This window comes from Hetaerina americana, unplaced genomic scaffold, assembly GCF_022747635.1.
Source record: "Hetaerina americana unplaced genomic scaffold, ioHetAmer1.1.p SCAF_12, whole genome shotgun sequence".
Classification (NCBI taxonomy): domain Eukaryota; kingdom Metazoa; phylum Arthropoda; class Insecta; order Odonata; family Calopterygidae; genus Hetaerina; species Hetaerina americana.
Genome location: NW_027286292.1, coordinates 25,511,376 through 25,537,491, shown reverse-complemented (window position 1 = coordinate 25,537,491; position 26,116 = coordinate 25,511,376). Strand labels below are relative to the sequence as shown.

The following is a 26,116-nucleotide window of genomic DNA, read 5'->3' as shown; positions in this document are numbered from 1 at the left end:
AGAGGCGAAGTAAAGGTGAGTGCTTGATGGAGATGTTCTAGGAATAGGCAGATGGAGTAGGGAGTGGGTGGATCGGGTTGGTATCCTGAGGTTGAAGAGAGAGAGCAGTTCAGGGCAATCAATAGTCGAGTTAAGGGTGTTGTGGAGGAGTTTTAAATCAGCTTTAAGTCTGTGGCTTTGGGGTAGAAATGGATAAAGAAGACAACAGCAGGAAATGTGGGACTCGGTGTTTGACTATTTTGGCAAAGAAGTGAGAGATGCAATCGAGGGATTTAAGATTAGTTGGGGATGAGGTATATATTTTTTCTAATAGCTTAAATATCCTAAAATATCTATATCATTCATATTTTCACTCTCGATTGTCATATGGCATTCTGGGGTGGCTCAAGCCATAGGAAAAAATTATTTAAAGTTCAGAAACAGGCCATTAGAGCTACCTAAAACTTACCTTTCAGACACTCTGCAGGCCTAATTTTCATGAGTCCCAAATTATACCACTGGCTGTTCTAAATGTATACAATCTAATCTTATTTGTTAAGGATAACATGCATGGTAAAAGATTTGGTATTTTCCCAGCATATCAGCTGCGTAAATTCCTCTCGTGTCCTCCAACGGGTTATATTGTCCATCTCGGCCGATGTTTCGATGTCCGACTCGGTCATTGTCTTCAGGGCTTCTGAATGCCGTTTGCCACTTTTTCCCCCATATATATATAATTTTCCACCCAATCAGGTGTCATTTGATTCGTTTGTGGAATGGCGCCAATGGGAGGGCGGCGCCTTCCCATTGGCCGCCTGTCATTTCTGGTTTCCCCCATTGCTCTAAGGATTGGTTTCCAGGTGTTGCTCAGGTAAAAGCCTGAGTCCCTGTTAAAATGTTTTCGAAGGCGGATCTCGATGGCCTTTTTAGTGAGTCGGTCCCAATATCCGTTGGATCGGCAGATAATTTTGGTCCCCTCCCACTTATTTTATGGTCTGCCACTGCTGATTTCTCTAGTTGCCCCAGTCTGATATGCCTCTGATGTTCTTTCAGCCTTGTTTCGATCGTGCGGCTCGTCTCACGATCGAAACAAGGCTGCAATACTGTCTAATTTGAGTGGTGAGGGACCATGCCACTATGGAGCCAAATTTTTTTAGCCTGCTTCGTCCAGATTTGAAAGCATCTCCTTCAAATACTTTCAAGCCTAATCTTAACGCATTCTTGCTTATTCAAGCTTTGTACTCTGTGGATGAATTTCGTGCATTATGTAAAGAAAAGTCTAGAGTGTTTTGATAAATAATCCTATATAATGTAAATAACCTTTTTTCACATGATGTATACTTACTAAAAAAATTGATTCACATTCATTCGAACTGGTCTATGGTGAATAAAGCAATAAATGAATAAATAAATTTACCCATCTATTGGATAAACACCTTCCACATTAGGGATAAAGGAGTAGAATGGAATGAGGAGGGCAAAGAGTGAAGAGACCTAAGTGACATAAAGGTAATGAGGTACTAAAAGACAAATTGAATGTTTGGGTGAACAAAAGCCAGTTTTGTCATTTCTAAACAGCAATTTAAGATTTTTGTCCTATTTATGAGTAATCTGAGGAACCAAAGAGGTTTTCCTAGTAAACAAATTATTCCTCTTCAGTTGTCATTCGTGAACACAATATCCATATACATAGTTGTTCAGGACAATGACCTGTGCTGAAAGAGCAAGCTCTATATTTTTGTTTGAGTTCAAACTAGCTCAAAGCTCTAAACTAAAATTTATTACAACAAAGTTCCATTAAAAACTCCAATTCACTACTTGGAAGAGTATTTCTCGAAACATGGGAGAATGATAGCATTTGTAAAACTTTAAGTGGTGAAACATAATGAAGGGAGCATGACTATATCCAGTACAGCACGCAGTAGGTTGTCCTCCTTGATGGAAGGCAGTCTCTTCTCACAGTGTATTTCATAGATTTTTTTAATTAAAAAAAAATTCATCTTGCTGTATTGCATTTTAATTCATTTATATATTTATGTGTGTACACACCTCTAGACACACATACATTACACATGCATAAAAGGTACAAGAAATAAGCATGCAGGTACAGCTTATCTCACTTATGGCACATTCATGTGACTTCTTCCTTCACCAAATACAATCTTAAATGATAGCGTCTCATGCCAAAGCTAAGATACAATTATCTTATGTCGCATGATGAAAAAATATAACACAGGAAACTAAATATATTTTCTAGTCACTAAGGTAAGTGAACGACTTTTTCATACAATTAAAATCATAATATCTCAATAAAATGTAGCATATGCATATGAAGTGGCTCCAAAAATATACAATACCATGTTTAACTCCAGTCATCATGTAGCTCTAAGAGGCAAATGAGGTAATACATAGAATTCACTGATTCTGATATGTTGTAAAATTGAGCCCAATTTATATAGCAAAATGTTAGCAAATAAGTAAATCCCTATTTTATTAAACTCATCACCATATCTTTTGTTTGGGGAACAAATGACAGCACAGTATTTCCCTAAGTTTTCACTTCTTCTTCAACAGTGGATTTGAGTGGCACATTGAGTTCTTGAAGTGTATTATCTGCATCTTTAGATTCATTAATTCTATTCCAAGGTTGAATTTCAGCAGATCCAAATAAAAGAAATATAGTGCAGCATACTATATGTATTACTGCTGTGGTGGAAAAGACTTTGTTCCAACCAGATAATTTCTGATAAAAAAAGGAAAGTGGGATTTTAATACATTGTAAAGGAGGTGGATATTCAACCAAATCTCTTAATCACCTTACTTCTACAAAATACCCTGTCAAGCACAACAAGTTTGTGATAAAGTATCACTTTTGTTGTTTATAATCATGAAATTTGAAAGGGAAAAATGAATTCTTGTAAATATCTATTCAACATTATATCTCAATGTTGTCATTACTCTGTGACTTGATGATGTATAATTGTAATAAGTTCAATCAAGCATGGAGTCTTTTTTTACACCTTCATTGGCTTCAATTTCAAGCTATGAATTAAGAGTTTGATAGTTTTGCGATGATTTGTGTTTTTTCATGTAAGATCATCAATGGTGCAACTATTCAATATATTTTGCTTTATATCTGAATCACTTTTCCTTAATGTATCACAAATTTTCAAAACGCATTGGGTATGTAGTCTAACTAGTTGACCCATGCGGACCATTAGAGAAAAGACACATTTCCATGGCTTTTTCCACACTACTTTCAGTATGCAGCAGTGTATTGCAGATTACCCTAAGAACAAACTTAAACTGCAAACCAAGAATTTTCACATTTTTCTTCTTTTGATTATTTAGCTGCCCTTACTCATTTGGCCTACAGTAATGCTTTACTCATCAGAGAGGGAGTTTGCATTCACAGCATTTGCTACCTGCTGTAATCATGATGATGTTATGCAAATATCTGCTGTAGATGATTTAATCTTACTTCTCCAAAATAAAGTTTTTATTTAGCTAACATGTGCTGCCACATATACAGGTAATTGCGATTTTGAGTAACAATCTTTCAGATAGGAAATGTGATTGTAAATACAAATGAATATAAAATAAAAATAAGAGTTTACAAAAAATCAGTCTTCTTTCTCAATTCATAGACCCAAGCAAGTCTAAGTTTTCAACACATGTTAAACTATGATGAACCTTAAAAACCAGATTTGAAAATGGACAAACATTGAAGCTCTCACTTTTTTAATTGACCTTAAATGGCAACTCAGTTTCAAGGAGAGGCTACAAAACACTATCTGAATGTAACCATAGAATGGTTAGATTCTAAGATTTTTGATGGGCTTAATCTTTAATTATTTATCATGATGATGCTATTTTCAAAGATTTGCAAAAGTGCAAGATAAAATGATACGGCCATAATACAATAAAATAAAACAACATCTATGGTTACTAATATTCTTGCGACAAAATTTGTTTCAAAAGAACTATCTCATATTTTATTATTATTTTTCAATTTGTGACCTACTGACTTAATATACTAGGCATGTTCATAAAGTAAAGACTGTTTGCTTAGATTTAAATATTGGCACTTCAGAACACAGTTTTACTCCTACAGCATCATCTACTGATTCAGTGAGAAGCAATAGCAGCATTTGTTTTGTTTCAGAAGTCGTTTGCTTGTCCGTGCATGCAAACAATGTCCGTGACAATCGTTCATCCCGCCAGCTGTGAAGTACGCTCTGTCATACGATTCTTGTACTATGCAAAAGGATTGTCGGCTGCTGAAATTCATCGGGAGTTATGCCTAGTTTATGGACCTACAGTTATGAGTGAAGGAAAAGTTAGAAAATGGTGCCGTGATTTTAAAAATGGACGAACAAATGTCCATGATGAAGAGCAAAGTGGCAGGCCCAGTATTCTGACCGATGACATTGTTTCGCAAGTGGAACAAAAACTGTAATATGATCGTTGATTGACGATTCATGGCCTGGCTGAACGATGTCCTCAACTTGGATGCACTACTGTCTACAATATTGTCACGGAAAACCTTGGATATCACAAATTGTTTGCAAGGTGGGTACCAAAACACTGCTGCCAAAACCAATAAGAAAATTCAAGATTTTCGTTGCGAACTCTTTGACCACCCACCGTATAGTCCTGACCTTGCACCTAGCGACTACTTCCTCTTCTTGCACTTGAAACAGTGGCCTGGTGGACAACGTTTCAAAACCAAAGAGGAACTCAAGAACGGCATTGTCAATTGGTTCAACTCTCAGGCAGCGAGATTCTATGCAGAGGGGTTACAGAAGCTGGTGCAGCGGCATGAAAAATGCTTAGAAGTGAATGGCGATTATGTAGAGAAGTGAAGTAGGTTTGTAGCTAACTAAAAGTGCCAATAAAATGTATTTAAAATGAGTATATTTTTTCCTGTGACCAAATGGCCCTTACTTTATGAGCATGCCTTGTAATTCATATATTTTGCTTCTACATCATAAAACTGAAAATCAGCTAATAGTGGATATATTAAGAAGACTGATGGATATATATTGCTAGGATGATAGACCATTTCATGAAAGAATACAACAGGAGATGGAGAGAAAGCTAAAAAAGAATGATAAAGAGGAAATGAAGGACAATAAAATGTTTGAATATAATAAGAAAAAGAAGTCAACAGGCAGCCTGACATATGCCTTACACAGATGGTAACTCTATTTAAAATAATTATAATTAATTAATAATGATACACTGGTAATATGGACATAATGAATATATCCTTTATTTTATAAATATATATTCAATATTAAAAATAAATAATAATGGCAATTTAAAAATATATATTGGTGATATTTCTGTTATACCATGCCCTTTCTAAGAAATCCTAACTTATTTGCACAACTTACATCTCCTGCAGTGAGGAAACCAGCTACCATAGGAGAGAGAATCCCTGGTATCAATGATAGCGTTTTAATAATTCCCAATATGACACCTAAAAATAAAATAAATTTGTTGATAGAATAAATGGTACATATATATGTGTCCACATATCTGTGGATGTGCATGCATACACACATGCACACCCACAGATTTAGAACATTATACGCACATGTGTAGGTGTGAGTATAATATTAAAAATTTCCACATATTTATTCCTAATCATTTAATTACATAAATAGCTTTAAATTTCTTGAAAGATTAGCTACGACATGTTGCCTGGATGTATTTATTTCAAAATATTGTAGACATCTCAAGCCAACTTTCATAACTACTGAAATACTAGCCAAGTAGGCAGTATTGAAAATAGAATTGAAAGTAGTATTGAAAGTAGAATTCTTTAAGATTAACACCAGGGCACATAGATTATCAATGGTACTGCGTTTGGCCACAAATGCACTTAGTCTGGTTCAAGGATTGAATTTTGGAAGCATGCCATATTCCTTGTAGTAGGCTTGTTAAAAAAACTAAATACTTGTCAACCTGATTGACCTATAGTGTACTGCATCTTCTTGACCAATGAAACATCACGGTAATCAACCATAAGTTTGGTGTGATAGGTGAGGTAAGAGCTAACCTAATACTAAGACCAATGGTGTATGAAATTCAAACATCAGGGCAGTGGGCCAGTTCTTTTCCCTGCGCCACCAGTGGTTTCCACAGAAGATCTAGTTTCCAAAAATATCACACAGCTTGGGTGAAGCTGAGGGTTTCCTGAGGAGACAATCACAATCAAAGCCAGGTCCTCCTATCAATAACTCAGTGCTCTACCCTCTGGATGACCATATCCCCAAATAAATCAACATTACATGAATAAGATTACGCAATATATTTATAATACGCAATAAGTTTGTTAATTATGCAATCATTTCCAATTATTTTGGTTTTTGAACTTCATTGATTATGTATAACAATGTATAGGTATGTATTTAGCAAAAAAAAGATTTTATTACTATAATAATCAGACTGAAGTATCTATAATGTACAGATAAAATAGAGTAGTAAATGTAAAAATATATCATATCGTTACTCAAACTGTTTTCAGATGGGAGGCATGCTCATGAAACTGAGCATAAAAAGCCTATAATGATTCTGTGCAGTCCTGGGCAACGTGAGCTTTGCATTTATTTTTTAAGGGGATCAAGATGGTGAGGTGGCTATCATACCAGCTTCCCACCCAGAGGGCCTGGATTCAAATCCCTATGCGGTAGAATATTTTTTGGTGGCGTCCCTAGCCCTATTTGAGGTGCTTTTTAGAGGGCACTTCGAGTGAGTATGCTGTCGGTCAGATGGGACATTAAGCTGCAGACCCCTTGACACTTTTTATTAAGAGTAGACTAATGACGATGCAGGTTTCTCTCCACTCTTCATCCTTTCCTGTCCATCCCTAATGGCGTAAATGACCTTAGCTGTCAGTTGCCTCCCCTAAATACTACTACAACATTTTTTAAAAAACCTGTAAATTATAACGTACATCAGGCCTGTGTCATTGGCCGGGCCTTTTTTACACCTTGCTCCTGGCCATCTGTGAGTTGGTTTCCTGACTATAGAAGCTGACTAACCATGGTTCAATAAAAATAGACTCACCAAAATCCAGCAATGGGAGTACCTGGGAAAGAAAAAGGTAATCCATCCTCCTTTGCAGAATTGGAGTTTAGCTATCATAGGAGTGGTAATTGGGCTGAATTGAAAACTACGCAGTTTTGGAACCCTGACACAAGAAACCTCTTTCAGGGACCAATTGAAATTTTTTCAATGCTATTAGGCAAAACTGTGGGGCTAATCGCAACCCTAATCCACAGCAGTTCCAGAAAGCATTGAAAACGGCATTAATTAATAATTTTGTTTCCAACCAAGCTCAAGGAAATATTTGGCCTCAATCTTACCCCATTAAAAACAACATACAGGGTGTGTTCCAAAGGTAATGCAATTATTTTTTCAAAGTAATTTATTGAATAGATTTGCACAAACACTTAAAATTCTTCAAAGTACTGTACTTGGGCCTCTTCATATTTTTTCCAGCGAATATGCCATAACCAATATGCACCCTGGAAGGTGTCTTCGGGAACCTCTCGCAAGGTCTTTGTCACGGCTGATTGGATCTCTTCTATGAATGAAAAATGGGTTCCTTTCAGGGCTGCCTTAATCCAAGGGAACAAAAAAAAGTCTACTGAGGTGACGTCAGGACTAAAGGGGGGTGGGGCAGTGTTGGCACCTGGTGTTTGGCCAGGAATTCGCGGACTCGTAGCGAGTTGTGACAAACACCTTGGGCATGAGCTTGGCGCACACTTTCCTCATCGCTATATCTTCAGTAAGAATGCAAAACACAACAGTAGACAACATTTCCAGTTCATTGGCAACCATCTTGATACCCAATCAATGGTCAGAGCCCAAAAATTGTCGAACACGAGCCACATTGTTGTCGGTTTTGCTGTTGATGGCTGCTCAGACCGTTGTTTGTGGTGAACCTCTTCCTGGCCTTTTACCACCTCCAAACTTTTAAGTAGGGCAGAGCAGAGTCCCCGTAAGCCTCACGAATCATTTTGTTAGTCTTGTCAAGAGATTTTTAAAGATCAGCACAACACTTAGTAATTGCATATGTTACTTGATCGTCGATTCCATATTTTTCGGCATGCAGAGATTTACAATAATTGACGTCCTGCCGCTTCCACAGCTTGAAGAGCACTGAGACCGGTTTTGTGGCAAAGCTTAGCCTACTCCAAGTAGTTTGATCCCATTTTGACCAATTGGAGCAGCACAGGAAATTCAATTTCATAACTTTATGAATGCGCAATAAATATTTTCTTATAGCAAGGATGCTGAACTTGTTCCAGACGAACAATGCTTTGGAAAGAAAGTATTTGACAGTATAACAAACCAGATGTAATTAGTTGGTCACCATCATTCTAATACATACTTTAGGGATTTGATGTGTGCATTTATATGTTTACAATATGCTCTCCATCTCTAGTAATATTCATTCCTCTTCAGTCTTTTCTTACTAGTTAACGAATTTCAATTTTCTATCATGTAGTATAAGATTTTTTAAAATCTAACCATTGACTTGACTTTTATGAATGGCAAGAATAAAATATGAAAAGGAACTTACCAGCAAAGTGAGGACTGATATCTACAACATTTGCAAGGCTTCCAGATGAGCTTGCTCCACCAAAGGCACTCGTCAGGACCAGAAGAACAATAGCAATTGTAGTGCTCTCACTTGCATCAATAAAATTAAATGCCAAAAGAAGAGCAGCTGGGATGTACTCACCTTTAGGAATGAAGATAGAAATTGAGTTAAATTATGAATTTAAATGAGTGATCAAATGAAATACTCCAATATATAAGGCAACTTATTTAATCAACAGTAAGCCCCAAAGTAAATTGGAGATACATGCTCTAATGTACAACATGAATTGAAATGACATAAATGGGTACCTAAATTTCGTGATCTCTATAGTTTCATTATTTTTTGTATATTAAGTTCTTATTTCTTAAGTTCTGGTTTCTAACTTCATACAAAAAACATTGGAATGACTCATAAGTGCCGTACACACTTTGCATTTAGCAAAGTATTTTATACATACATTAGCAACATGGAGTAGATTTGACATAATGAGAAGTCTATCCACAAATCATCCCAGGAGAGGCAGTGTTATACCAAGGGAATGTTTATTGCATAAACTCAAGTAAGAGCAGAAAATAGGTGAGGGATGATATTACCACACCAAAATGAGACATCAACAATCTTTGACAATAACTTTATTTTTGCTTTAACTTTGCGTTGGATTTAAAAACTTCCAACGCAAAAGTTCATTTGACTACTGGTTACGAGTGGGTCCTTGAATTTCCTTTAGAATACAAACTAATATCCCAGGTAAATTGATTGGGTTGATTTGATCTGTTTGATATTACTGTACAGATACGAGGGTAATTCAATAAGTAACAAGGCAAATGGCCTCATTTTATAACTATTCAATGAATCTTGATCATTTTTTCAGGGGTTTTAGTTGGCAATGTTAGGATAAGCTCTGCTCAGCTGTTTGATTATTTTATGTCAACATAACCTCAAAATCTTCAGTTCACCAAGGTATGAAAGCTGATCAGAGCTTATCCCAAGGTTGCCAGCTAACACCCCTGAAAAAGTGGTAAAGATTCATTGAATAGTTTAAAGTGAGAGCATTTGTCTCTCAACTTATTTAATGACCCTAATATATATATATATATATATATATATATATATATATATATATATATATATATATATATATATATATATTTTCTGGAAGTAATATTTACAAAACAGCCTGAGGTAACACAGAATTCTAGGATCCAGTTATTTTCATTTCATGATGATGTAAACAATTCATTATTCAATATACATACATACATATCTAATTAGAACGAATTCATTATTAACCAGTTTGTACAAATTGCAAAATAAAATGGAGACCTTGAAATAACTGCAACTCATTACTATAAGAGCATGAACATGCCTGAATCACCATTGTCTAAACATAATAAATTTGCAATCAGCAAAAAGGAAAACACATCGCAATATTCAGTTCCTGAGGGTACTACTTCCTCATTGATACATATTCTAAATTGAAATTGAAAATTAACAACTCGGCTTTTCCACATGGAAAATTTTTCTAATTACCCAGTGCCGTTCTCCCCGTTCACATTACCCATTCCCCCACTCCTCCGCCAACTAACCCGATACCAAGGTGATTCCACAAGAGGGGAAAAGATAAAGATGATTCAAGATCCTGAAAAATGCTCTTGTAATTTTCTTCAAATAAACCATGTGAATAATTTATTTTTTCACCATGAAATGCATTATTGCATCCATTTATAAGGGAAAAATTGTTTTGCTTAACAAATTTTTCCCTTCAATAGAAAAATTCGAGAAACAATTAAGCTTGCTGTGCGAGGTTCCACTGTAAATGATATTTTTAATTATAATAAGCTTGTACACTAAAGACAATAGTGGCTGCATATATACAGGAAAATCTTTTGTTTCATAGCCTTAGTAAAATTGATCATATAATTGACCTATTGCCGAACTTACATGTTACTACGGATAATTTCCTGACTGTTGTTAGAGACATAACTTTATGTTGGAGAAGGTGATCCATTAATGCTGAGAAGCAGAGTCCAAAACCAAATTTACTAAGTTCAGGCACACCAGAAAGAATGCCATTCTAACATGCAAATAAAAGAGAAAATTTAACACACATGACATAAAATGTAGAAAAACATGTCAAATGCACCAAAAAAACTTATAAAATCTTCATTATGGATGTAGTCCAACAAAAATTCAATGTTGCTAAAGAATTTTATGATTACGTGTTGAGAAATGTGGAAAATTTCACCCAAAGTTTTAATTTTTTAGATGAAATATAAAAAAAATGAAAATTATGGATGCTTCTTACTTTCAGTCAAAACTTAAATGTCTAATTTCAAATCAAACTAAAATAATTGAAACTATCTTTTAAAACTCATTCAACCAGTTAGTTCCTGTGAAATTGAAATAAATATAGATGAAAATTGCACCTAACAAAGAGCAAAACAAATTTAACAAGATTGTAAAAAACACTATTATCACTAGTTTATAAAATACTATATGTGCTTATGAACAAAACAAAGCATTTAAACATACACTTCAGTTCACATGGGAGATTAAGGGAAAGGGGAAAATGTGACAGAAAAGGCACGCACATGCATGAACCCTGTCAGCCTCACAAGATTATGACAGGGAGGGAAATCATCACAGGAAAAAATGGTAACATGAGAAAAAGCTTTAAAGGTTAGAATTATAAGTTTATGATGTTACAATAATTACTTATTGAAAAAATGATTACATTAATCCATATTAGAATAACATCAACAGTATCTATTTGCTTGTATGCCAAAACACGCAGGAGGGAAACATGAAATCAAAGAACTTGACAGTACTTTTAAGTAGTTTGATCCATCTCATTTCTAATCTTTATCATATGGTTGTGCACCACAATAGATATCTTCAAAAATACTAAAACACAAAAAGAGGAACACATAAAAATATTTACATACATTTTACTTGAACAACAAGTTGATCACGTCAGTCTCAAGAAATGCAATCAAAAGAGTTACAGATTTGACTGATAGCCAATAATACCATGGTTTTGAAAACTGAAATTTTGGCACTATGTGCAGAAGCTGGTAGAATATTCAATAATGTTATGACCATAAAATTCACAGAGCCAGGGTCACACAGGGTCTTAGCCATATGAGAATATGTATTCATCTTATACATGTTTCTTGTTTCATAATTATTAACATTGGAACTTGTCAAGAGATTACTGATATTTTCTTCCACATCAAATTAGATAACAAATATTTAGCTTTATTATGCCATTATATAATTACCTATGTGCATTGATTTGCAATATCTGCTGCACTAGAATTCCATTGCAGTTTATTGTGAAAGCTTTCATTAGTATAAGAAGGATAAATTTGACACCACAGGAATTCTATCATATTTTCGATCTATGTAATAGATTTCAATAAAAAAATACATAGTATTCACTTACAAGGAATGCTATCAGTAGCAATGCTTTTAATTTCCTTAATAGGTAATTGACTCGAGATATCTCAGGACTGTTTAGATGATCACTTTAGCTTAGATTGGCAGTTTAATAGGTTGGTTATTTTCAACTAAGTTTTTGGGCACGGTGAATAGCAGCTTTCGGATTTGGTCCTTGTTTTGGAAGATATTATTAGTGCAGAACCATTTTTTGAAATACTATGCATATACATACCAGAGAATGCTAAATAATAGTACCCAAAAACTTGAGCTGAGTCTCAAAAGGATTTACTATTTTCAAGACTGACAATGATGAAATAAGAACACTCGGCATAATATAATTTTGGGAAAGACACAGGCATGTACATGTAGTGTTACCTTCAAAAGGGAAAATTTTGTGAAATGCATAGTCGGAAAATATACAGTATTGAAAGGGTGAAGGCAACATTTTTCATCAGTAATCAGGCCCCCCATTGAATATTTTGCAGAATTCAGGACTAGTAAAATCTATAAGCAGTCCCTCACCACAAGCAAAGGATTTTGTGAGCCTTTTAATAGGTATCAATGGAAATAACCCACGATGAAAATTGAAACTCTAAAGGCAATACCCAAATTACATAGATAGTGAATTCCAACACCAGATATATGAGTTCAAATTTGCATTGAAATAAGTTTAAAATACAACAGTTATAAAGGTAGACGCAGAGAAAGTGGCTAATAGCTCATGGAAAAGTTCAAGCAGTACACAGTAAAATTCAAGAACTAATATGAATTTCCTTCACTTATAATTGAAAAGAACAAGAAAATATTTCTGATAAAAGAACTTCAGCAATTGCTATTCAAGATAGTGATCTAAGGAAAAACCATAGCACAATTTATTTTTAGCATAACATTTCCAACTCCATGGGAAATACCTCGCTATTATTGCCATACTGAAATCACATAGAGTCATCGAACATGCAACCTTATACCATCACATACTCGCATGCACCTCCTTTAACAATGTTTCACACATTCAGATTTATTCCCGCTAAGGTGCCGGCAGTGCCACGGCCATATAGCCTCAGTGCCAGCTACTGAAGAAGTGGAGGGCCTTGATAATATTGCTAGCTCAATGATAGAATTTCTGGCAGATTTTCCTCCAATGGCTCTTTTGCTCCTGAGAAGCGCAATCAGGTCAACCTCCAAGTCTTAGACAAGATTATGGCACATCATATTGTTGTACTACATCACATTTTCTCCTCCCATTTCATGATACCTCATTTTTTTTCTCACAAGTTCAATAGTGATAATAATAAATTTATTTGTCCAGAGAATTATTGTCTACATGCATCACTTTCAGAGGTATTATTTTTTCTTTAAAAAACTCCATTAAATTTTAAATTGAAAGTTAAACTTCTTCCGCTCGATGGATTATAACATTAAATGACAAAGAAAAAATTTTAAAAAAGGTCTAATTTTGAACAGCAGAGTAAATTTATCTTAACGACTGGATTTTACACAGATACATCTAAATTTTGGACAAACCCTATTCATTTCACATCACAATTAGGTGGCAGCAGTAGGGACTGCATTTAAGGTACTTGAGTATCTTAAAAGCTCACCTAATACTAAGCCCAATGGAATGTGAAATTCACATACAGGGTAGGGGGCCGGTTCCTTTCCCTGTGCTGTCTGCAGTTCCCTGGAGGATCTCGAGCCAGAAATATCACACAGCTTGGGTGGAGCTGAGGGTACCCAGAAGCATCATCTGGAATTGAACCCGGACCCTTTGGTAGGCAACCCAGTTCTCTCCCCACTGGACTACCATGCCCAATCAACCTTTGGGTTGATTACTGTGGTTTAAGTTTATATATCTTAAGTCCTTTCAAACCACTACACACAACAAGATAAGCCATTATGAAAACACACAATTCATGCTCAAGGTGGAATACAATCATTCAAACTGGGGTATGTATCTGCAGGGCGCAATTTCCAATAGAGTAGCCAGGTTCACTGTGTTCTATAGAAGATAGCATATATATCTATACAGAAATACAAAATAATATTCAGAATAATAATGATCAATAGCATTATTAGATATAAATAATGAAGCAATTTTAATTATTAAATACAAACCATTTTTAGGTCAAAATTTAGCACCTGCTTCAAATATGAGGGTATCTGCATGGAAAGAGTGATGCTACACCACATGACTCCTTGAGATGCAACTAGAACTGCCCAAAATGCAGATGATTTGAATATCTTAAGCCATGGAGTAGCATATTGCTTCTGAAAATAAAAATAATATCAATATTTGACCTCCAAAATTACCAACATTTTTGTAGTATGCTAAACTGAGTTATCAGTTTAAGATGTAGTTAATCTGTTTCTCAGTGTAATTACATTTCTGTTTTGTCTTTGATAAATCTCGTCTTATTTCCCAAATACCAAAAAAATGGGTGGTACACCACTCACGAGTTTCATGATTCTCTTGCCTCTCTACCAACAACTGACAACAAAAAACACATAAGAGTTATTTACATAATTTCTGCATTTTCCTATCCTACATATTTAACTCTCTTATCATACATATCATTCAAACTGTGTTACTTTTCAAGTGAAATTTATGACAGGATGCTGTGGAAAGCTGGTCTCAAAACAGAGTGAATGAGTGATTTTGAGCTGAGTATCATGATATGTTGGCATTCAAGGTGAATGTACCACGGAAAGCACCAAAAGCTTTGATTATGGAAGGGAGATTGTAAGAGGGAGAAATGAAGGGAAGGAAAGAGCACCAACTGGCTCTGCCCTCTTTGCACGGCTGCATATACTACGAGGGTCATCCGGAAAGTAGTACCCGTTCGTGAAATAAAGACACAAAAGTAAATATTAACAACAATAAAAAATTTTATTTGAAAGAGGATACTTTAAACTACTTCTCAACATAATCTCCAAGCAAATTAAGGCATTTGTCATAACGTGTGACAAGTTTCTGTATTCCTGCTGCATAGTCCTTCGCCGCCAGCTCATTGAGATATGCGAGGGACCCATCTTGCACAAATTTTTGCATAATGCAGATGGTGTTTAACAATTTCATGAACAATTGTTCGAGAAACATTGGGAAAATGCTCACAGATGTCATCAATTGTGACGCGCCGATCGTTCCTCACGAATTCGTCAACTGAGCTCACCAGTTGGTCTGTAATGACAGACGGTCTCTCCGAACGCTCATCGTCGTGTGTGTTCCCCCTCCCCATGTTGAAGTTGCGACACCACCGCCGAACAGACGACTCGTCCATTACATTGTCTCCATACACCTCCTTTAATTGGCGATGAATATCACATGGGCGAACGTTTCTTGCATTGAGGAATTTAATCACTGCCCTCACTTCACAACTGGCGGCGTTCTCAATTTTTTTAAACATTGTAAACAATCACAGAAACAACACAGGCAATGCTAGCGTCACGCAACTTGGCTCAGAGAAGGCAGACAAGCCACTGAAGCTATCTGACCTCGTCCAGCGGCTACTCGCGTCGTCAGCACTTCATTCGGCATGAACGGGTACTACTTTCCGGATGACCCTCGTATATTATATATTACTACTCAGCCTGTTCTCTTCTTTTTCACTCACTGCAGCTGACTAAGTTACATATCTTAATTGTCATTTGCTCCCGGTAGGATCACCCATGCCAGACGACAGATACTCCAAGCAGAAGCAGTGAGGTGGCCGCAAAGGTGTCTGACCCCAGTGAGGGGCCCATTGAGTGATGGTGTCACACTAAAAATACTATTGAAGAGGGCAATGGGAAACCCCTCAATTATTTATCCCAAGATTTTTATGAAAGTCGGTACAGAGAAAATGAGTCCTGGCAACTATGAGACTCGGCCCAATCGGTCATGTGTCGTAACCGTCAGCAGAAGAAGAAAGGCTTCCACAGTCATCATCTCTAAAAGCCTTGCAAAGCAAAACCAACAGCAGCAGCAGGGAGAATGCAAAAGGAGATGGAATAAGTTAGAATAGGAACTTGGAATGTAGGACAATGTTGAGGGCAATAAAATTGGAAAATGTAAAGAGAGAGATGGAGCAAGGAAATAGATGTTTTAGGTACATGCAAAGTGAGATGGAAGGATTACTGGGATTACTGGAGTGATAATGATGGAGTAATATAAAAAGGATGAGAAAAGAGCCTGCAAGGAGTTGCAATAATATTGAATAAAAAAGCAAGAAGAAGCATAATAAACATAGAACAAGTGACTGATAAAATATTACTAGTTGAAGTATAAGCACAACCAAAACATTTAGTCATTTTTCAGGTATACATGCCACCCAGCAATCATGAGGAGGAGCTAGTTATGGTACTGTATATGATCATTCATAGGACAAAATCACAGATGTTCCTAAGGTGAAAAATTTGGGATTGGAATGCAATAATAGGCAAAGGAAGAGATTGTAGTGAGGTAGGGGACTGTGGTTTAGGAACAAGGAATGACCACGGGGAGAAAGCAGTAGAAATCTGCAGGAGACAGGATATTAGTCATCACCAACACTTGGTTTAGACACCACCAAAGGCGAAGATACACATTGAAAATTCCGGAGGACTGATGTAGGTATCAGTTGGACTCTATTATGGTAAGGAACAGATTTAGGAACAGCATGAGCAATCTGCACAGTTTGCTGGGTGTGGATGCAGACTTAGATCACAATTTAGTAATGTTATTTTATGTTTAGTTATGAAGTGTAGCATCCAATTGAAAAAGATGATGGGGAAAACAGTTTAGGAAATAGAACATAAAAGCAATAATCAGACTCACAAGGAAGGAGTATTGGCAGGCCTTAGAGAAAATAATGAGAGAGGAAAGAGATCTGTGTACTATCAAGGAAAAGTGGGAGCATATTAAAGAAGGGATATTGAAAGCCGCATATGAAAAAATAGGAACTGTTAATCGGAAAAGGACAAAGAAACTGTGGATTGCAGACAAAATGATAAGAAAGATAGAGGAGAGAAGGAAATTAAAGAATGTAAGCACAGAGTCAGGTAGAAGGAAGTATAAGGGGTTGAATAATAAATTAAGATGGGTAACAAATAGAGCAAAAAAGCATGGTGGAAGATGCAGTGTGAGAATATGGAAAGTTTGCAGGGGAAAGATGAAATTGGGGTGCTTTAGGGAAGGTTAAAACACTGTTGGGAAGCACGAAGAGAAAATCTGTGTTGACAATCAGAGATAAGTCAGGGAAATACTAATTGAACCAGGAAATATCCAAGAGAGATGGAAGGTATATATATAGAAAAACTATACGGTAAAGAACTTAATGCATCAAGGTTAGACAGAGAAAGAGAGTGATGCAGAGGAGGATAGCTTATGTCCAGTCTTACTTGACAGTGAGATAGAAGGGGAATTGAAATCAAATAGGCCATTAGGTAGACAACATTCCTATAGAACTACTTAAAGGTTTAGGCAAATGTGCGAGAAAGAGTTTTTATGGACTATTTCATAGCATTTATAAGGGAGGACTCTGACCAGAAGACTTCATCATATCAGTGTTAGTCCTATTCCAAAAAATGTAACGGTTACATTATGCAAGGACTACAGAACAATAAGTCCATTTTTGCATGAAGCTTCAGTGGTTCGATGATCAGTTTGGGTTTAGAAAGGGGACAGGCACGCATGAGGCGATTGCAGAATGAGTTTACTAATAGAGAGGAACATACAGGTAGGTACACTTAGGATGTATTTGCCTGATTTGTAGATTTTGAAAAGACATTTGATAGAGTTAACAGGGAAAAACTAATGAATGCATTGCAGAAAATTACAGTAGAATGGTGGGACAAAATACTTATCTGCAACCTGTCTCAGTGTCTGTATGTCTCAGACGGCTCAGGTAAGAGTGAAGAATGGAGAGCCCGAATGGGCAGTGTTTGGAAGAGGAGTAAAACAGGATTGTCCATTATTACCTGTGCTGTTCACCATATATGTGTAGGAAATGATTAAGAGGCATGGGAAGATCTGGAGATAAAAATGAGAGTCTGTGGGGATTTCACAAATTCAGTTAGGCTTACAGATGATCAAGCTTTAATTTGCCAGTCAGCCAAGGGGTTGCAAGCATTGCTGATGATTTTGAAAGTCAGTATGATAGATGTGGGATAAGAATAAATGTAAATAACACAAAGGTTATGCAGTTTTCAGGAAAGGGAAAGGCTAAGCTGAACATCAAAATAAGAAGGCATAAACTAGAGCAGGTGGAAGGGTTTATGTATTTTGGAAGCGCTTAGGACCAAAATGGTCACAGTAGTGGGGACTTAAGGAGAAGAATTGCATTAGACAAAGACGCTTTCACAAAGAGGAGGGAACTAATGACAGGGATATTAAGAAAAAGCTCATTAAAATTTAATCAGGGGCATAGTTATGTATATATACCCGATTATATGGTGTGGAAACAGGGTCATTAAAGCAGGATGATAGGCGCGGTTTTTAGGCAATGGACAAGGAAGGAGATGGTTGAAGTTGAGAGAAAAGAAAACTAATGAGGAAGTGCTAGGCATGGTTGGGCAGGAGAATGAATTGTTGAGAGAAATCATAAGGAGACAGGAAAGATGTATGTAGAGCATTGGAATTTTAGACATTGAAGACCTATACTATCAATGAAAGCTGGAAGAAAAATATAAATGTGGTCCCTAATGAAGGGCTATGAACAGAAAGGGCCATCTCCCAACTTGAGCCAGTTGTTATTTAATCCATTTACCTGCTATTTCATTTGATACATTACAGCAATGGCAATCAAATATTCCATCAACAAATCAATGAGTTACCTTTTAATGGTGAAAAACAAATCCTTATTTTTCACTTAAAATTAATATTAGATACAAATTATAAACTGAATTGTCTAAATTACTCTGGGTGTGAATGGTATCAGTTTGGAAAGCCACACTGAAAATACACATTATTAAATTTTGTGTAATCATTTTTTCAATTATTTCCAAATCAATTAAAACTAAAAATCATTGAAATTAAATAACAGATTACTGCCTTTGGCATAAACAATGCACATGTTACAAACAGTAAATTCATCATTTGGAGACCAAAAGTCTCTTTAATACAAGGTACAATGTTCTTAATACCTTTATCCCAAGTCTTTTACTCAGGCCAACCAGATGCTGCTGTAAATATATCCTTTCCTTCATAGATATTCGTGGGTGTTTATCTGGTTTATCATATAAGAAGAAGTAGCAACCAGCTGACCATAATATGTTGAATGCGGAAATCATATAAAATGTTGACTCCCAACCAAAATCCTCCATAATGAAGCCACAAATTGGATATGTAAATGCAGTGCCAATAGCTGCTCCTGTAAAAATGAAAAATATTCCAAGTAAAGATTGCAAGACAACAGGACTTAAGAAAATTATGTAGCTTCTTCAATCAAATACATATATCATTGTATCTGATCGGGTAAATGTATACCATGATGATTGAGGGACTTATTCAAGAAGTGAAAATTACTGACATGAAATAAATATTTTTCAAGATGTGGAAAACATTAGAAAAAATCTTTTTCCAGGTATAAAAAAAAATAACTGAGCAACATGACCAACACAAAGAGAAAAAAATGCTGAGAGGACAAGTGCCTTTGGACCTCTATCAACTGACCTAACCTTGCATCTAGCAACTATTTTCAACAGCTTGAAGATGAGGAACTCAAAAATGCCATTGTCAATTGGCATGATTCTCAGGCAGCAAACTTCTATGCTGAGGGATTAAAGAAGCTGGTGCAGCATTAAGAAAAATGCAATGAAGTGATCAGCAATTATGTAGAAAACTGAAGCTGGGTTATAGAAAATTAACCGTCAATAAAACTATTTTGACAAATATATTTGACTAATGGCTAATCAGCCTTTACTTTTCAAATATGCATCATATTATGATATTTATATTCTAATTAAAATTAGAGACATTACTAGTTTCAGTTGTTTACAGAAATGTTCAAATATATCATCAGGGGAACAAAAACAAAAGATATGATCAGATTCAATTCCTTCAACATTATCGCAGAAATTTCATAATGCAATTCTATAAATAATTTATCTGGGTCAATTACTTTGAAAGACATATCTTTCAAGACAAAAGCAGGCACAGTCGAACCTAACAGAATGAGCATTATTGTTTCCAGAAATTTTCTCGTAAAACACTTCTTAAGTGAAACAAATTTTCCCATAAAAATTAGTGTAAATAAAGGTAATAAGTTTCATGCCAAAAATAATAAATTATGTACAAGGATTATTCAAAGAAAATTATATAAATTGCTTAGGATTCAGAATCATCTTAAACTTTTCTTATATTGCATAATGAACAAACCTAGAATGAGAATTCAATTAGTACAACACAAGAAATAATTAGTTCATTATTTATGATAAATTTTTCATTACTTTTTCCTAGAAAGCTGTCTAGAGGCATTTGTTTTTGGTAATTCTTACAATTAAAAAAAAAATGCAACAGCATTATCATTAAATAAATTTGTAGTGCACAAAGTCACTCCCTTATCCGGGTAATGCTTCTCTAAGTATGATGCAATAGTGACTGGATCATCATCATATTTTCTTCTATAACGTATTTACCAACCTGGAACGCAAATTCAATTCGTGGATAACAAAGGAAAATTGAAATAAAGAATTAGCAGTAATTCTTGATGTCACCAAAGAAGTTCTCTGCTGCTTTTGTGTCACAGCTAGCTGCTTCACCATGCCTCAGAGTTCTATAGGTGCCAGTTATATTCTTACACTTTTGAAATAATCATGGCTTCCCATATATATTTCTTCTTCAGCCATTGATGATCCTGGTGTATTCTCAACAAGTTGAAGGAAAAATCACTTTTGCCTTCTCATAAATGATGTTCTCATCAATAGTAATTAATAATAACTTGCAATTGCTTTTTGATCATCCATATGAGAAGCAACCTGTCACATCGTTGAGAATATGTAACTGTTGTGTAAATAATAATTATCACTCCCTCTGAAACATCTATCTCCTTTAACTTGCCCTTGTTCTTGAGGATAGTGCAAATTGCATGTGCATGCTCATTCAACTGTGCTCACACCAATTTCTTACTTTTCAATGATTTTAATTCTCATTTCTACGGTTATCTTTATTTTCTTATGGCTTTTTCTTCAGCGACATTTTTAAAACTATGCATAAAATATTATCAAACATTGTACAAAACACACAAATACTCTTATCTGAATATAAGTTTGGAAAAATGTGCAATCACCGGCGACACTATATTTTTTGAATGAGGTGCTCATTGGGTGAGGTTCTACTTGCGTTTTTTAAGTAATGTTTATTGAGACAGCAAATTCTAGCCAACGTAGTTAATAACCACTTATATTTCAGATTTCTATTTCAAAAATATCTCACTCTTGCAAAATATGTTGATGTCAATATTACACTTGAACACGTTCAAATGATTAAGGCCCAGTAAAAAAGATCAACAATTTAAGAAAACAGGGTGGTAACTATTTCCATAGTTTTTTACATTATCACCTGTTAGCATAACTCAACCTGACACAACATGATCACTCTCAGCTACTGGTATATCATCATAAGAGGGCGATGAAGTTTCACTTAGTTTATTATTATCCTCCAATAAATGCTTAACCTTGAACCTGTCATTACTGATATCATATAATAAGGCCAGGTATCATTATTATATAACTTATCAAAAAGGTCGTAATCATCTGCCAATTTAAAGAAGCTACCATATTCATTTTTGGAAAATTGTTCACAGGAATTTAGATTTGATACAATTTAATATGAAATCCCAATTAACTCCTAACTTGATATGACCAAAATGAAACCATGCTTCATGGGGTACTTAAAGCAATTGTCTTTATTGCTTTCATCAACTTCACTGCCAAGCATGAAAATCTGTTTTCCCTTGGGTGACACTCTCTATTCAATATTGAACAAATCTTTCATCACCCATTTTATGGTACAGGACAAAATCATCAGAATAATTATTTTTTGCTATATTGCCATTGATAATATTCCCACTATACAGGTTGACCTCTTCATTAGTGCTATTTGCATTTCTTATAAATCTCACTCTTTGTAACATTACGTTTTTGTTGCATTGTACATATCTAGGTTTAAGGTGCACCATTTATTCCCAAATACCACTGAAAATAAGTGGTGCCATCACAGCTGGAATTTTAAATATACCCATAGCTTGCACACCTTATTTCTCCAAATGTCGCATTTGGAATGCTTGAACTCAAAGATAGTACTCATACAAAAACTAATATTCATTTCTACATTTTATCATAGGATACATATACGGCTCCTGCATAAAAATCTCAAGCAAATGGTGGCATTGAGATTTTTTGTAATAGTGAATTATTCCTTAAAATAAATGCTTAATGGGAAAGAGTTTCAGTTTTCTTACATACCAGCTGATGACTTTAATATTGCATATTAAAGCTTTTTTCAATGGTGGCATTCTTGTTTACAGGTGATGCCACACTGAAGTGACTTAACTCATTATTGCTGAGTGACAAATTTTAAAGGAACACAATAATTCATCAGCAAGAAATGGTTCTGCACTCCTCTTAATCAAAATAAATTTGTGGAAAACTACCAAGTTCTTGTTCATCTTGCATAATTTTTTTATGTAATCAAAACATGAAACTATATTGTCAATAAATTTGAAATAATGTTTTTTAGTTTTACCCATATTCATCCAATGACACGTATCATTAATAACACTCTCTACTTTTAAGCCATACAATATCTACATTAAATATTGCAATGTCAGAATTTCAGTGATCTGCAGTGCACTTATGCAGTTTACTTTTTCACCCAGACATGCAGTTTCAAAATTATGATTTAACAAGGACATATTGAAAGTTGCACAACAAACATGCATGAAAAGCTTTGATCAAAAGATTATAAATTGAGCATCATACCATGATATACATTCATAAATTTGCTTCTCTCCCTGGCTGGAATCCAGCATCCAGCCAGATTATGCATTGCTGGCCATGTTACACCCTGATGGAAAATAAATTGCTGTAAATCTCATAAAATAGTATCTTACTCTAGGCTAAATCACAGTTAATAACTAAGTTTGATGCAGAAAAAGATGCTTAAATTCATGTCATAGGATTCTTATTAATTGGCATTGCCCTCTGGTCAGTAGTTCAATGCTATACCCATGCTCCCATTAACTGTCACGTTAAAGTATATACAGTTTGGAAGTACAGTGAGCAATTAAAAACAGCAAACAATATATCATAGACAAATTCATCTAACAGCTCTAGTCCAATAAAAGCAATTTTAAGGATGCATAAAAACTTGGGAAATTTACACACCAGGGCAAGCCCTTGGATAGCCCGAACAGCAGCCACTAAACCGAGATGATACTTGCTTGCCCATGGCACAAAGGCATTGAAGACACCTGCAACAGTCACTCCAGTTCCAAGGACTTTTCGGCCACCCCACCTTTGAGCCATTATCCCTCCAGGTAGTTCTGTCAACCAATAGCACCAATAAAAGGCACCGAAAAGGAGCCCTCGGGTAGATTCATCCCATTGAAACCTGCCCAACTTCACATTTGTGACGATAAGAAAAACCCAACATATCAACGTGAAAGAAACGAAATTCGGATTAGTTGTAATTTTTCCACAGAATTGAAATAATTATTAAAACTAACGGGTTCAAAATAAATAATTGAAAAAGTGGTCAAATTCTAAAATTAAAACGGTACACACAAATAATTAGTGATTAAGACAAGTATTAATCACAACAGGTGATTATGAAATGGTTACCACAAACCTCCGGAGATGAAACGGTCCCACGATCTTCTAACGCAGGTAAATCAGTAGTATTGAAATAAGATTCATTAGAGGTCTTGGTAGTCTCATCCCAAGTTATGTTGCCTACCATTCCCACTATAGATATATAGAGATTTGCTCTAATCATTTGTGTAACCATAAATCCAAAAAAGGCCAATACTCCCAGTACTGACCGCGCAGGAATTTCTTCTTGAGCAAAACACGGGAAAAGTAAATGTCATTGAGAGCAATAAAATGAACATTGAATTGGAATTCAAAACTTGTTAAATTGGATTGTCTATAATAAAACTTAACAAAAATTGGCCATAAGTCAATCAATAAAGTGATACGCATATTTCTCAAAAACTGAAAAAGATTACCTAAGCTCAAACAGATGTAAAGAGCAAGAAAAAAATGTCCATACATAAATAAGAGAATAACTAAAGGAAAGGCAACATTATGGAAATTCACAACCATTATATACGTATTTGCCTTACCTATTGTGACCGAATCTAACCAGTCATATATATTGTTACACATTCTGGCGAACTAATACACAACTCAGACTATATAAAAACAATAAATCCCTCTGTTAGAGACAACGAATTACTAACATATTACACCACCTCCAAAACGTAGGCACTTTCCGAAGAGAGAAATTTATAACATGAGCGTTCGCATCATAAAGACCCTGAGAGTTGCATGAATATTAATTGTTACTTTTATAAATATTACGCTTAGTCCAGTATTAATTTCAGTTAAATATCGCACGACGTATACATAAAGATACAACTTAACTGAACTTGGCCCACGGAGAGCTAGCCCACGACTACCCACAGGCCGTTGGAGCTCTGGATTTTTCAGTCATACCAACGTAAACATTTTAGCACGACGTAACTAAGTAAATCCCCCAAACCATTGCAGTAATCCGACTACAACGGACATCTTACACTCAGTGATACTCCCTGTAATCACTTGCAATTGTAAGACCGGGATGAATTATGTAGTAAACGATAAAGGGCCCTAGAAAGAACTCTACACTGAAGTTAGCCCAAGCGGGGGGTCGTCTTTCATAGCAAAAACAAGGTCCTAAGGAAAACGTTTTCGACGATATCTGCTGAACTAGAAAAGTACTTTTCTTGAAAATCACCAAAAACACTCGGCAATCCCCGCTCTATCACGGCGTAGGCATAAAACCCACATCCATAGAGTAATGTAGCATCCAGGGCCCAGTGCAGTCCCGAGGGTCGCCCTTTCATACAAAAAACAAGAAATTACTTAACAATATCTACTAAACTAGAACATTTTTTCTTTAATTTTTACAATACACACTGGGCACCACAATTACTTTCGGCAGTCTTTCGCTTACCCCATGCTCCTGGCCTAGTTTAGTAACTAGGGCCCAATAAGGTCACCTCGGTCGTCATCTCACACGAAAAAACACAAAGTACTTCACAATATCTCCTAAACTAGAACATTTTTTTCTCTAATTTTCACGATACACCCTAGGCTACACATGTACTTTCAGCAGTCTTTCGCTTACCCCATGCTCCTGGCCTAGTGTAGCGACAGACGACGCGCTCGCGCCTCGACTCTCACTTGTCCGACGATGCGCTCGAGCCTCGATTCTCAATTGTCTGCAATTGCCCTAGAGGGCCGAGCGGCAATGACCAGAATGGCCTGGCGGCAATGACTCCGCACAAGTAGTGTGCGCGCATCCACCGTAGTGTCCAGATCGAGTCCGTCAGTCGCTTCATCGAGGACCTTCCATAATGTACTCGTACTAAGTCGCCGCAATAAACCTTACTATCCAATATCACCAGCATTATTCCTACCTAACCACGTGGAACCCTACATTTTTGGTGACCCCGACGTGATCTTTTCCGGCGTTTTAGGGACCACGTGGTCAGGTGACCGGAAGCATTAGTGCCGTAGTAAATACTATTTTTTGTCTGACTCGTCGATAGCTTAACGCGGGTGAAAATGTCCAGCGAGGAAACCAACGCACAGTTCGCGAGAACAAGCATCCGAATTCCCCCGTTTTGGCCCGAAGATCCGGCAGTTTGGTTCGCACAGGTGGAGGGGTTATTCCGCCTAAACGGCATTACAGAGGACTCCACTAAGTATTATTTTGTGATGTCCCAACTGTCGCAGAAGCACGCGGCCGAGGTGAGCGACATCATTATTTCTCCTCCATCGGACGGGAAATACTCCCGTCTCAAAGAGGAACTGATTCGGAGGCTGACGGCGTCCAAGGAGCAACGCATCCGCCAG

General features: G+C 36.1%; 1 protein-coding gene across 1 annotated transcript; it reads right to left on the bottom strand.

Moving 5' to 3' along the window:
• Positions 1-2,022: 2,022 nt before the first annotated feature.
• LOC139685892 (sialin-like) lies at positions 2,023-24,643 on the bottom strand. Its single transcript, XM_071583022.1, has 10 exons — positions 24,340-24,643; positions 23,844-24,049; positions 23,381-23,614; positions 22,976-23,060; positions 19,139-19,365; positions 14,156-14,308; positions 10,541-10,673; positions 8,579-8,740; positions 5,379-5,464; positions 2,023-2,722 (listed from the first exon to the last, which is right to left on the bottom strand). Exons 1-10 carry the CDS (start codon positions 24,380-24,382, stop codon positions 2,528-2,530), a joined length of 1,524 nt encoding a protein of 507 aa, XP_071439123.1. The 5' UTR covers positions 24,383-24,643; the 3' UTR covers positions 2,023-2,527.
• Between the last annotated feature and the right edge of the window lie 1,473 nt (positions 24,644-26,116).

Coding starts and splice junctions, on each gene's coding strand:
- LOC139685892 (XM_071583022.1), bottom strand. CDS start 24,382: ATGTGTAACAATATATATGACTGGTTAGATTCGGTCACAATAG. Junction 10,674..14,155: donor TAAATTTTGACCTAAAAATG/GTTTGTATTTAA, acceptor TTTGCATGTTAG/AATGGCATTCTTTCTGGTGT. Junction 2,723..5,378: donor GTTTCCTCACTGCAGGAGAT/GTAAGTTGTGCA, acceptor TTTTTTTATCAG/AAATTATCTGGTTGGAACAA.